The sequence below is a fragment of the Montipora capricornis genome, chromosome 10 (assembly GCF_036669925.1).
Source record: "Montipora capricornis isolate CH-2021 chromosome 10, ASM3666992v2, whole genome shotgun sequence".
Classification (NCBI taxonomy): domain Eukaryota; kingdom Metazoa; phylum Cnidaria; class Anthozoa; order Scleractinia; family Acroporidae; genus Montipora; species Montipora capricornis.
Genome location: NC_090892.1, coordinates 37,069,557 through 37,083,713, shown reverse-complemented (window position 1 = coordinate 37,083,713; position 14,157 = coordinate 37,069,557). Strand labels below are relative to the sequence as shown.

At 40.5% G+C, this 14,157-nt stretch overlaps 1 protein-coding gene across 2 annotated transcripts in view; it reads right to left on the bottom strand.

The window, feature by feature from the left end:
- Positions 1-2,606: 2,606 nt before the first annotated feature.
- LOC138018726 (something about silencing protein 10-like) overlaps positions 2,607-14,157 on the bottom strand; it is a 34,110-nt gene continuing 22,559 nt past the window's right edge. The window contains exons 14-21 of one of the 2 annotated variants that reach the window (XM_068865409.1): positions 12,754-12,850; positions 12,596-12,680; positions 12,435-12,475; positions 10,880-11,002; positions 9,002-9,150; positions 8,284-8,353; positions 7,315-7,422; positions 2,607-4,158 (exon numbers count right to left, since the gene is read on the bottom strand). In XM_068865409.1, the coding sequence (XP_068721510.1) occupies positions 4,069-4,158; positions 7,315-7,422; positions 8,284-8,353; positions 9,002-9,150; positions 10,880-11,002; positions 12,435-12,475; positions 12,596-12,680; positions 12,754-12,850 (763 nt within the window). In that variant the 3' untranslated portion in view covers positions 2,607-4,068. The remainder of the gene's footprint in view (positions 4,159-7,314; positions 7,423-8,283; positions 8,354-9,001; positions 9,151-10,879; positions 11,003-12,434; positions 12,476-12,595; positions 12,681-12,753; positions 12,851-14,157) is intronic. The other variant, XM_068865410.1, reaches the window with a different exon arrangement.

Below are 14,157 nucleotides of genomic sequence, written 5' to 3'. Positions count from 1 at the left end.
GTACACCTATGTATATCCATGTATACCCATATATATTCATGTATACCCATGTATATCCATGTATGCCCATGTATGTTCATGTATACCCATATATATTCATGTATACCCATGTATATCCATGTATGCCCATGTATGTTCATGTATACCCATATATATTCATGTATACCCATGTATATCCATGTATACCCATGTATGTCCATGTATACCCATGTATATCCATGTATAACCATATATATGCATGTATACATGACATACATGGGTATATATGGATATACATGGGTATACATGAATATAGATGGGTATACATAGACATATATGGTTATACATGGATATACATGGGTATACATGGGCATACATGGGTATACATGAATATATATGGGTATACATGGAAATACGTGGTTATACATGGATATACATGGGTATACATGGACATACATGGGCATACATGGGTATACATGAATATATATGGGTATACATGGATTTACATGGGTATTCATGAATATATGGGTATGCATGGATATACATGGGTATACATGAATATATATGGGTATACATGGACATACATGGATATACATGGGTGTACATGAATGTATATGGGTATACATGGACATACATGGTTATACATGGATATACATGGATATACATGGGTATACATGGACATACATGGTTATACATGGATATAAATGGGTATACATGGGCTTACATGGGTATACATGGATATACATGGGTATACATGAATATATATGGGTATACATGGAAATACATGGTTATACATGGATATACATGGGTATACATGGATATACATGGTTATACATGGGTATACATGGCTGTACATGGATACAGATGGACAAACATGGGTATACATGTGTATACATGGACATACATGGGAATACATGGATATACATGGAAATGCATGGGTATACAGAGAGATATATGGGCATAGATGGATATACATGTATGTACTTTGCTATAGCTACCTATATATGCTGATATACCTCTTTTATATAAATTATGCGCTTTATGATACACTTTAATAACCCTACTTAAAGTACATACCCATGTAGCATAAAGAAACCGCTGGTCATAAGAGTCTGGCTGGACATTTACTTGTCGAATTTACTTGTCACGAATTAATTATTCAATAAATATTTGTTGGTTTCACACTAGACCACTAAGTCTGACTTAGTAATTTCTCAAGTCGACTTAGTGAAAATGACAGGTGTGAACCACTAAGTCACAGAAGCGTTATTTCTGTCTTAGTGTCGGCAAACTCAAACGACCTAAGCAGTTTTTAAGTCTGTTTCAAACATGACTCAAAATCGTGGGTTTTATCAGATAGAATTTGGCAAAGCTCGTCAAACGTTTCACGTTATAATCGAAAGTTTGGTTTCCAAAGAACATTCAGCAGAGGTGATGCTAGCATTACTTCAAACCAGTTCTGTGGTCTTGGCCAGGCCCACGCTCGTCTTCTTATGTGCCGAAAATTACCTCGTCTTCGGTGAACGCTCAAAAGTAGGGCGGTCAGAAAAAGCAGGCTTTCACTCTCTTGGACAAAATCTTCCATCATTCTTTCACGAAGGAATATAAGATTTTGTAAGGTTATTTGGCTGATCAACCTTTGTAAATTTAATAAACAGACAACAGTCGCAATTACAGCGATTTTACGGCTTCTGTCTCATTTTGATCTCAACTTCTTCGCTAAAATGGATCGTGACTGCCTCACCACATTTATGATGTTAGTTACCTTATCTGTTATTTTTACCGTTAATGGCCGTTTTTATACTAGAGACGCATAATTCGTCTGGGACGAACTTGGGCAAACATTTTTTCTGCGTCTGTTAAATTCGTCTAGTATAAAGACTGCGACAAGACGCATTATGCGTCCAGACGAAGAATCTATTTTAGTGCGTCTTCGAAGACGCACTAAACTGGAAAGTTCGTTCAGACGCATTATGCGTCTAGAGCCCGTCTTTATACTAGACGAATTTAACAGACGCAGAAAAAATGTTTCCCAAGTTCGTCCAAGACGAATTATGCGTCTCATATAGTTCGTCCCGTCTTTACACCAGGCGGATAAAATAAGAGACGCATGATTCGTCTGGACGGATTATGCGTCTCTAGTATAAAAAGGGCCAATGATGACAGCTTTGCACGGAAAGAATTTGACTTCTAGATATGTCTGAACGCTTAAGAGAACTGAGGGTGACTTGGCTTGACTTAGGCTAAGACAGACTTAGTGCCTAGTGTGAACCCGATAATTATTTAACAGCTGCTGTTGATTAGAGGGTTGTTCGGCGGAATATGGTGATAATCTACACGAAGTTACCCGCGTCAAAAATTCAGAGAGGTGACTCAGGCTTGCCCTCTTAGCAAATCTATTGAATAATTAGTTCAAGACAAGTAAATTAGTCAAGTACATGAGTAAATGTAAATGTCATTCAAAATCACTAAACCATTAAATCATTAAAATAATATTTAATGCAAGCAAGGCTACCCAGTTTCCTTTGGTAATATGTTCCAAATGATAGTTCGCATTGTCTAAATCATTGTTAAGAAAAGATTCACTTATTCAATTTCCCCTTTTTAAATAAAGACTTTTCAAGGCTTGGGCTCAAAGTCAAATTTATTGGCAATAAAAACGGCTAAAACTTGAATGAATCTTAGGGATTTAAGCAGCCGACTTCGAATCGCTTGACACTTGACAGCTTGGTAACATTCTAAATGACATTGTCTTGAAACTATCCTCACATAAAGAGAACTTTTAGCATGAAAAATTCCCAAGAAATTTTAAGAGTTCACTCAAAGCCCCCTGATAAAAATTCTGAAAAATTCTCCCGAAATTATTACACAGAAGATTTCTACATACATTAAAGTTTATTTCCAGTTGACGAGCGAAGTCTCCTTAAGTTAGCTGGACCAAGTATAGAACGTTACTGATGCCATTTAATCACGTTACGCCCCTCGAGTTTACTGAACCCATTGACTCCTGGGAGTGAGACTTAAAATAGCTTTTAATCTGTCTAAAGACAGACGAATTTGCTCGTCAATGGGCCTTATTTGCGCGGCGGCCATATTGGCCATAGACAATATAGATTTCGTACCCCGAGCGTCGAGTTGAAATGTTTGGAAACGAGGTTTTCAAACCCTCGCGGCTCAACATAGCCGCCGTGTGATTAAGGCCCATGGAGTCACTGGATTCAGCCTCGCGTTGCTTTGGACAAGACTGAATTAGATAATAGTGTTGATCTATCACTTTGCGGTCTTACCCCAGCACAGTCACAAATAGATTTATTTTTAGATACACTTTGCGCGCGAAACAAACAAAGGGCCGCCAATTTTAACCAATCAGAAGAAGCCATGTCACGCGTGATTACTTCTGCCATGTTTTTTTTTTCAGGGACATGACAACTGATTTTTGCGGGAACGGGCATTCTAAAAATAGACTCATTTGTGACTGTGCTAGGGAGCCCACCCATGCCATAACAACATTTTTATCTAATTTACTCTTGCTTTGGATAGCTGACATTAAAAAAAACTGTTCCAAAGAGTGGCAGAGGTTGCAAAATCCACATCTTCTCAGTGGACTGAAAATAAAGCAGTTCAAAGTCGGCCAAGATCCTCTTCATTAATTCCTTGTTACAATTTTAGCCTTGTTATAGCTTGTTAACCGAGATTACGTCACAGACGGTGAAAAGACTGACACTTGTACTTATTACTAGGAAGGGATCACACAAGAGTTTTACACCAGTTACTGTCGGCTGCATGTTATATCCAAAAGGAGGTTTTCAGCGAGAACAGAGAAACAGTGAACTAGCAAACACCTGCACTTTCAGGAGACATACTATTCTGACTTTCTTCATCAAAAGTATTACATGTGATGTAAATCATTAGAACCCGATAAGTTATGAAGTCAAGATTCGGCGATTTCATACTGTAACATGTAGGCAACATGCAAGGCCGGATGGATTAACATGCTAAGAAAATAATCCACCTAAAGTGATTTAAAATTCCACGCGTAAAGATGTCACCGTCGCACTGCAAAACATATCCAAGATGTACACGATAATATCATCTGATTTTGATACTCCTGGTAAGATTCGATTTAATCCCCGTTGCCTCGCCGCCATACCGGTATTGCTCGTTCAAAACTGGTAGAACCTGTTGGAATAACCAGTCATACGAGTTAGTTAATGAAGCGGTGGTGCTGTGATCGTCTTTACTTTATTCTTCAAATATCAATGCACTAAAACAAACGGAAACCAAAGGGTGCGACTGCCTAAAAGTCTTCCTGTTTCGTATTTGATCAATGTGGCAACATTTACGCCTGACATGAGCTTTCTTTCTGTTTCGACTACATTAATAATGGTAATAGGACAGAGTGGAATACAATTCAGGGAGTAATCGGACGAGTAACTTCAAAATAGCCGCGCGCGAGGCCTATTAACGCAGGAAAGTTTGACTGGAGCCAATGACATCGCATATAGGTTAGTTGGGCTATTTTGAATATGAACAAAAGAATAATTTAAAGGCCGCCATTTTTGCATAGGGTCTATAAACTTGCAATAATAACGGGATCGGGATATGTTAAGGAATTAAATCTTTTACTGGAAATAGTGTATTGAAACACAGAACGTTTCGGCCATAAACCATGGCCTTCATCAGCTAATGCTGGAGGTCACGTGACCTGGACAGATCACGTGACAGTCGACTAGGAAAGCGCCTCAGGCCCGGTCCGATGTGTTGGACAAACTGAAACGGAGCCCCCCTTTGCGGTTGAGAGAAGGCTGCTCCACCCTTTCCCATATGGCCTCCTTTATGCCTCTTCTCGAACGAGTATCACCAGGTCCGTGTTGTTGAAAGATTGACGGGTTTCCTTACAGTGTAGTACACCGCAGAGGTCTGTGCCTCGTTGGATCCCTGGTGACGGTGCTGATCCAGGCGGGTACGCAGGGATTGTTTGGTTTCGCCAACATAGCTGGCCACACATCCCTGAGACCCACACGGGATCCCGTAGACCAAATTTGACAACTTTCTCTAGGCATCTTGTCTTTGACCTTGACCAGTTCAGGTCTTAATATGCCAAACGGTTTAAAGGTAGTCGAGATGTTATGTGACTTGATGTGACGGCTTTATTTACGAGCATCCCGGCTAAAGCGCTTCAAGTAGATAAACACAAGCTACTCCACGATTCCACCTTGGAGAAGCGCATTAATCTAAGCGTTAAACAACTGGTCGATATTGTGGATCTATGTCTCAGCACCACGTACTTCTCTTATGGCACATTAAGATCTAAACTGGTCAAGGTCAAAGACAAGATGCCTAGAGAAAAGTTGTCAAATTTGGTCTACGGGATCCCGTGTGAATCTCAGGGATGTGCGGCCAGCTATGTTGGCGAAACCAAACAATCCCTGCGTACCCGCCTGGATCAGCACCGTCAACAGGGATCCAACGAGGCAGACTTCTGCGGTGTTCCTACACTGTAAGGAAACCCGTCACTCTTTCAACAACACGGACCTGGTGATACTCGATCGACAAGAGGACTGTGTCCGACGAGGCATAAAGGAGGCCATATGGGAAAGGGTGGAGCAGCCTTCTCTCAACCGCAAAGGGGGGCTCCGTTTCAGTTTGTCCAACACATGGGACCGGGTGCTGAGGCGCTTTCCTAGTCGCCTGTCACGTGATCTGTCCAGGTCACGCGACCTCCAGCATTAGCTGATGAATAGACTGCATAGCACGCGTTTCCAGCGGGCGAGGAGCGAACTCTTTGCGCGGAAACCCCACGGAAACGCTTGCTACGCAGGCTAGCTGATGAAAGCCATGGTTTTATGACCGAAACGTTCTATGTTTCAATGCACTATTTTCAGTAAAAGATTTAATTCCTTAACATTTTACAAAACTGGATGATTGAAATTATGTTTACTTAATAACGGGATAGCGAGGTACGTTCGCGTCCCGTTTTGTCACCGACGAGGCGTTTGAAGGTAGTTGTATGTTTTGGGGAGAATCGTTTTGTACCGCTTTCTAGTAATTGTTCCGTAATAAAGCATCACACTACGTGTATTTATGCAATATCACCGTTCTTGGATAAGTGGTGATGACCCTCGTGTTGACACTATTTAAGTCGCACTGCGGAGTCTCCTGATATCCAAGAACGGTGATATTGCATAAATACACGTAGTGTGATGCTTTATTACGGAACAATTACTAGAAAGCGGTACAAAACGATTCTCCCCAAAACATACAACTACCTTCAAACGCCTCGTCGGTGAGGAGGGTGCAAGCTCATTATTATTCCCCCACTGGCACATTAAAACAAAGGCAAGTCAAGCTTGACTGGTTCAGGTCTCTTTGTTTTTACGTCCCAGTGGGGAAATAATAATGAGCTTGCCCTCCAGCATGGCGGATTTTGTACCATGTGATCGTTAGTTGCAAAAGGCCTATTGAACAACACGAAGTTATATCATTGATTAATCGTGACTATTACAAAATAAGAGATGACCATGATAAAATTTTTATAGCTTAATCTGCTCAACTTTCCTTATTTTTTAAATAGCTCTGCAAAAAGATCAATGGTTCAAGTACAACTAGCACGTGCTTGATGACGCGTACAAGTGTCCAGTTACTGCAATCAGGGCTGTGACAGCAGCCGCCGCTAACCGCAGCAACTGGCACCACGTGGTGCGGACAGGGGTGAAGAGAGCAGAGATCAGGAGGGAACAGCAGTGGCACGACAGAAGGGAACGATTGAGCGAGAGCAGCTTCTGCACCCTCACTACAAACACCCTACAATTGCAGCAACTGTGACAACTGCCATTCCAGAATTGGACTTTACAGTCACAGCCGACTGACACTTCCGGTGCAGTCCATTGTCTTTTGAGACAGACGGAGACGACGATAACCAATCAGATTCGAGAATTTTGTGATAGTTACGATTAATTAAGAAATACATGTATCGAGGAAATTAGGCTTAAATAGACCATTTTACAGTTGCAACTAAGTTACCTGGCCTAAGAAAGGTAGCGAGGCTGCCGGTGATCCTGCTTTGATACAAACCTTTGTGCTTTTCTAATGTTAATGTAGACTACTTAAAAAAAAAAAAAACAATTAACATGAAAAAAAGTACTGAGATCTGTATCAATACAACGACACCGGCAGCCTCGCAGCCATTCATAGGCTAGGTCACTGAGCAAACAACTGTATAAAATGGTCAATTGGCATTTTGCCAAACATCCGTGAAACATACTTGATTTACCCCAATTTCTGCCTGTTAGTAACGACCTCCATTAAAACGCAGCGAGAGCTGTTACAACATACCTGACTTTTACGCTTGATTTGGGCCTTGCGATACTTCTTTCGAAGTTTAACTCGAGGATTGCGATCCTCTTTTTTCTTCTTGACTGTGAGACCCTTATTTTGAGAGATCTGTGGCAAGTACAGTAATCAGTCAATCGATTTGAAAAATACTTCCATGGGAGAGAGAGAGAGTGAGAAAAAGATCAAAGTTGAGCACTTTTCGTTTCTGATCGTAGTGACACCATTGAGCCAACTAGCCAGGGGATGGAGTAAGAAGACCTTGAACGAATCAGACCTTTTTCGATATATTAAAATTCATGAAGGGGTAGTTTCTAAAGAAACTGTGGTGCTGCGTCGGTGGGGAAGTAGTATACAAAAATTTGGTTTATCAACGGAGTTGATAATGTAAATTGACCACCGTACAGAGATTCTAAAAGCTGACGTTTCGAGCGTTAGCCCTTCGTCAGAGCGAAGGGCTAACGCTCGAAACGTCAGCTTTTAGAATCTCTGTACGGTGGTCAATTTACATTATCAACTCCGTTGATAAACCAAATTTTTGTATATTAAAATTCAGCTTGAAAGAAAGGTTTAGAGGACAAAGACAAAGGAAAGTGGATGTTATGCAAATATTTTTCACATTCATTCCAACGTGTTTCTATCGTTTTCTTCCTCACTGCCTCACTATCAAGCTGAATATTTGATATTTCGAAAATGTCCTATTCAAGGATTTTATCCTGAACTATAAATAGATCTTCTACTTCTGATTTCTTCGGTTTAAAAGTACAATTAAGAGCGAGCCAGTGCACGATACTATGAATAGGATTCAAATGAAAATATCTCATCCAAAAGGCGCTGGAGGCCAAAAAGGAAGAAAAGGAAATAAGGAAAAAAGTACATACGAAGAAAAAAGGGAGAAGCAAAACGAAAGGAAATCACAGAGGAAAGAGCAAAGAAACTGGCAATTGATATAAATGCAAAGACAACTCAAACCTGGTATGTAATTCCTCTTTTCCCTTCCATGGTGTCTTTTTCATCCATGTCTGACTGCTCTTCTGTGGCTCTGTAACAAAAAACTGGAAGTATATTGAGATTCGTTCACAGTGCGAGCGAAGTCCGAAGAAGATCCGGTCCAATACTCATAACGAATAACGAATCGCTCAGTATTTTGTCTTTTTACGGAGCACGCAGTCAATCAGTTCCCCATCCGGAAGCTCCAATTTCTGGAACGGGTTGCTAGAAGCAAGGTTGGGGCTAAAAATCGAGTTAGATACTATGGTCATAAAAAGTGTTTGGTCACACGAAATCTGGGATACCGAGTAAGACAAAACAGCTCAGAAGAAAATTGGAACTATCCGGATTACTCAAATGGGAATGGTACCGCGACTTTTCGCAACTTGTACAGCAAACTCCTTTCGCCACTGCCATAAGATCTTTCTTTCTACTAGCAACGATTGTTTTCGCCACTAGCACTGTTTCTTTTCGCTGCTGGCAAGCACCGATTCCTTCGTATGATGCTAGCATCAGAGCATCAGAAGTGTATTCAGCACAAGCCTGACTAGTTATATAACAACTGCTAGCCCCATCAATAATTATAATCATGGGTGGCTATAGGCCCTCAAAGAAGCCACTCGTACACAATAAGAAGAGTTCAAGACCCGGCCGAGTCTTGAATTTAGACTTTTGGTTGAAATGAGCAAAGTGAACTGACCTTGAGGCAGCCTTGTTGACTTCCTTTTTCTTTTTCTTGGCAAGTTTAACAGCTTCGTAGTATTCTAGTGGATCCATCTGAACTGGGTCGCCTTCTGCCTTTCTTTTTCCATTCTTCTCTCTCTTTTTCCCATGCACTCTTGCCTCCTTCTAAAATGAAGAATTCACATTCAAAATTACAGAAAAAAGGCCTTGGACCAGAGTGATCCGTTTTATCTCCTCCCCTCCTTAAAAACTACTGAATCAAACACAACATTGCAACCATGACTGTTGGTGGGAAACCTTCACTCTTACCACAAAATAAGTTTAAACCGAAGGGCATAATGTTTCCAAACAAATTTGTTCGAAATTTGTTTTAAAGTGCTACCACGATGAAAAAACCAGCTCTCGTTTTTCTTCACATTTCGAAAGTATTTGCGTTGATTGCTCAATAGGCGGAATTGTTTGTAGTAATTTCAAGAGGAAGACTATTTAATTTAACTTCACTTTTTTAATTGAACGGTCTGCCATTACTTGGTGCACTTTCGACTGATAAGCTTTCAGTGACCTGGATCGAGGAGAAAGTGACGTCATTTACTCACAAGCTTAAAAATGCAGTGTGTGTGAATGCAGTTTAATGAGTATGCAGCACGAGAGGTTTTGGCTTTCAGATTGTCAAATTCGTGTTCTACATACTAATCAAGCCGCATTCACACACCGTGTTTCTATCAGGAAAATGAATTTTAAAATCACTTATTTTCACTTTCAAATTTCGTGGGCGCCGCCATGTTGAATAACTGTGACGAACAACGGTTGCCTCATTGTTATGACACAAAGAGCTTCTGTTTACAAACAATAGGGCACCCATAACACGTCAGAGTTATTCAAGATGGCGATTATAAAACTTCTTTATTTCGGATTCAAACGCTTTTTTCGAAACAAAATTAAAATGATCACTATTTGCTACTATTTAAATTTATTTTTTCGTTGAAGTGGATGTTCCCTTTAAGTTCTACAAATTCAGTTGGAAAGACGAGCCAATCCGCTTTTTGGCGCTGTTACACTACGAACAGCTCTTCTTTCATTCAGTCTTCCGACTGTGAGGTTCGGCTACTTTCATGAGCATCATCTTGCTTCCACCTCGTGACATTTTACGGACTACTCAAAATCAATCGCTCCTTTGGAAAACGAAAATTTAAGGTTTCACTTTCACAAAATGAGGAAACACGATTTTCTAAGTTATCTTAATTGGAATTTGATTTTCGAAATTTCTTGATGAAAAAATAAAAAAAATAAACAACTAAAATTGGAAACATATTTCTTTCCAACTGTACTGAAAATGTTAAATGTTAAATCCCAATGACTGAATGCTGACTCGGGGACACTCGGGAAAAAAATCCGAGTGCTCCTTTGCAGTCGAACCTACGACGACCTTCCGATTTCTAGTTCGGATTCTAGACCACTGAGCCACAGGAGACTCGAGGGGACCAGGCCATCAAACTAGGCTCATGTGACAATAGTTCTAGGCAGGCAAAAATAGGCCTTTTTCGATATATTAAAATTCAGCTTGAAAGAGAGGTTTAGAGGATAAAGACAAGGGAAAGTGTATGATATGCTAATATTTTTCACATTCATTACAACGTGTTTCTATTGTTTTTGCCCTCACTGCCTCACTATCAAGCTGAATATTTGTTATTTTCGAAAATGGCCTATTGTGCCGCCTTACTACTAGGATATCCAAATTGTTGGAAGGTTCGACTTCCAAAAAGGATCACTCGAATTTTTTCCGAATATCCCCGAGACAACATCAAAAAACAAATTTCTAATTTTTTTCCTTTTTCTAGTTCCTGACGTCCATGAAAATCATTTGAATGGAAGACGCATGAACCGCAATACAGACCTTATCTCGCACTGCTTTTACGAGATTTTCAACTGTGAGAATTGATTCCTCGTCGCCGATGTCACCTTCGTCATCGAGAAGAGATGATAATTTTCCAGGCTTTGCAAGTTTCTTAGATGTTCTCTAAGGAACAAAAATATATTGGATGAATCGCATGTAAAAATAAAATCTGTTTTCAAATGCCCAAGTAAAAGAAAAAACATGGCAAAGATGAGGTAGAATAAAGCTGAATGGTACCGCTTACAACAATAAAAGATTAACACTGAGAATTGATGCTGATGCCGTTGCAACGTCATTAGGGGCTACGTATACGTTTACAAAAAACGTCACCTCAAAATATAACTTCACACAAGTTTAAGTCTTTGGCGATTATTCCGTCTCCTTCACGTCGTACAATGTGAGCGAATGATCCTAAAACTAAATTTGTACGAGCGGTTTCAGAGTAAAAAATAGAAAATAAAAGGTTCGTATAATTTGTACGCTCGCGCTATCGTTAAAACTTCAAATATGGTGATTTCACGTTGTTGTGAGGGCAAGAACGGCAAAGAAACATATCAAAATGTGAAACGCACTTGCGGGGTATGCAGAGTTATGCTTTGTTTGTTTTTTTTTCTGATTAAACCTATTGTAACGGTTTTGTGGCGTTCTCTGGCATAGCTCACTATTGTTCATCAACCACATCGTCATGCATGCAGCTTGTCAACTAACGGATGGCTGTACAGAATGATTCTGTAAATTCATCAGAAACCCATAAGGGTTGAAACGTGTAACGCGCGTTCACAGCTTCCGAATATTCAGTGCGAACTGATTGGTTGAATGTTTCAGTGCTAAGTACCATATTTGGAAACCCCTCGCTCTTGTTGTTCCAAATATGGTACTTAGCAAATCGAATATTCAGAAGCTTGTTTCCCAGCACACAAGGGGCCGTTACACGTTTCAACCCTTATGGGTTTCTGTAAATTCATTCAATATATAATATTTTGTCCATCTCTTAGATTAAGTTTGCGTTCGATTGACCGTATTCCGGAATAGGAATACATGGATTGAAGTTAGAAATCCTTCGTTTTTTTACGGAGATTCACATTAAAATTGTCAAACACCGGCTAAAATGCTATTTTAAACATGTCTTTATTATCCTTGTTGCTTCAAAAGGCCAGACATACCGTTTTAAATCATCACTCCACGTATTCTTATTCCGGAATAGGGTCAATCGAACGCACCCTAATTATTATTACAATTTAAGCCTGCCACCACCACTACCACTACTGACATCATCAATCATTATCATTATTATTGCTGTTATTGTTGTGTTGTTGTTGTCCACAAAAAAAAACTAGTATACTGCCAATCCATTTGGCTGAGACCTCCAGGCCCAGGCCACACTCGGTTAAGCCAGTGGCAAGTTACAAAATATTATGACAGTTGATTCATGACACAGTGGTGACAAACCCACGGGATAGAGACTAGATTCGGTCCTTGGGGACCTTAGCATGTGTTCGTTCCAGTATGGCATGGGTTTCAGTTCACTAATATGAAAGCCAATGTAAGGTGATACCTTGGTTTTGACACTCTGTAACGGAGCCTCTTTCTGTAAGCCTATTCAAACACACAGAAAAATTAATAATTAGGGCAACGTGGGTAGGCTCCGGAATCAACACGGCAACAGTGCCAGGTCTACCAATTCACCCAAAAAGCACTCCTCGAAAACGTTCTAACCTTGCTCTGGCGTTTGGCCTTGCAACAGCAGCAATTCTTCTTCTGATTTCAATTTTTCATCTAAAGGTTTGAGTTCTGTGATCAACTTCAGGAAGAGAAAAAAGTACAAATCTTAAGATAACATTACATTTCAATAAGAGGGTGAGAGACAAGCTTACCTTTTGGTATTGAACAAGGCGCCCCATGACTGGGTGATCTTTCACAGACACGTTTTTGGCCTTCAGCAACAAATAATAACCGATGTTGATACAGTAACTAAACGGAAAAAAATCAAAAGAGATTAGCATGCGTTCGTGTGAAAGGACAAACGGTAAACTGTAGGCTCTTGCTCGTCATAAAAACATGAAAATTCTCTTATTCTAACTCGATTTTCTCTCTCTTTTGATACCTGTAAGTAACAGGAAAAGCTAAGACATGAGCTCAGATATCAAACAGGTTTTGCCGTTTGCCGTAAGTGCGATGCTTAATCTCTGTAATATCAGGATGGATTGCGTGAAGCAACCGATGGAATGTAGCCTGTTTCAAGCTCTCAGATAGTGGAGGCGATGGAAGACGAGGGAAAGAGAACGAGCTAAGAAAATCGACCCGGGACTCGTTCCCTTGCCTCCACTATCTAAGAGCCTGGATCAAACTAATGGAATGCGGCCCATCGGTATTCGGTATTATCTATTTTATTGGACGGTTACTGTGAGATGCTTGTGGGAAAAATTATGTTGCGGTATCGTGTTCCTTGCAAGACCCATGGTTGGACACCAAACAGACACGTTGTGGTCATCAGACCCAATCTGATTGGCCATAAGGACACGTGACAGAGATCGACACTTCTGGGAAACTGGGGTGCAGAGATGGCGCAGTGGTGAAAGCAATCGCCTCGCACCAATGTGGCCCGGGTTCGAGTCATATGTGGGTTGAGTTTGTCGGTTCCCCTCTCCTCAAAAAGCAACATTTTTGATTTGATTTGCGTTAATTGCTAATTTCAGTTTACAGTGTCCCCAATCAGTGTCCCAGCGTTAGAACGACTAGACACTTAAATAAAGTTCCTTTCCTTTTTTTCTTTTTTTTTGGGTTATGGGCTTCTGAATTTGTAAGTTCTCGCGCCACTTTTTCAACCGATCAAGTAAAACCAAAACCAATCGTGGCTCGCGCGTGCACATTTTCCCGCGCTTTGTATCGTCTACGTGTAATTACTTCGAGGTTTACTGCATTGTCTCCGTCCTTTTAGATTGGTCAAAGTAATTACTTTGGTGTGGGTTTTACGACACTCAATTGAAACTCGCTCCACTCTAAATACAATCTAATCATTTCACAATGTGCACTCCAATTTCCCTGTTTAATTATCTGCCATTATTACATTGAAAGAGAGAGGAAGGTGAATGCGTTTTATACACGCTGTAGCCTAAAAATGCAACGTGTGTCTGAGTGAAAGCGGTTCAAAAAGGCGTGCGTGGAATTGATGCGTGTGCCAAGCTTCAAAAAAGTGGCGTTGACGGTACCGCGAGTTGCGCAAACAACTTTGCAGACGCCTCTTAACCTCGCACCGGTGGCTCGGTTGAGCACTGGGA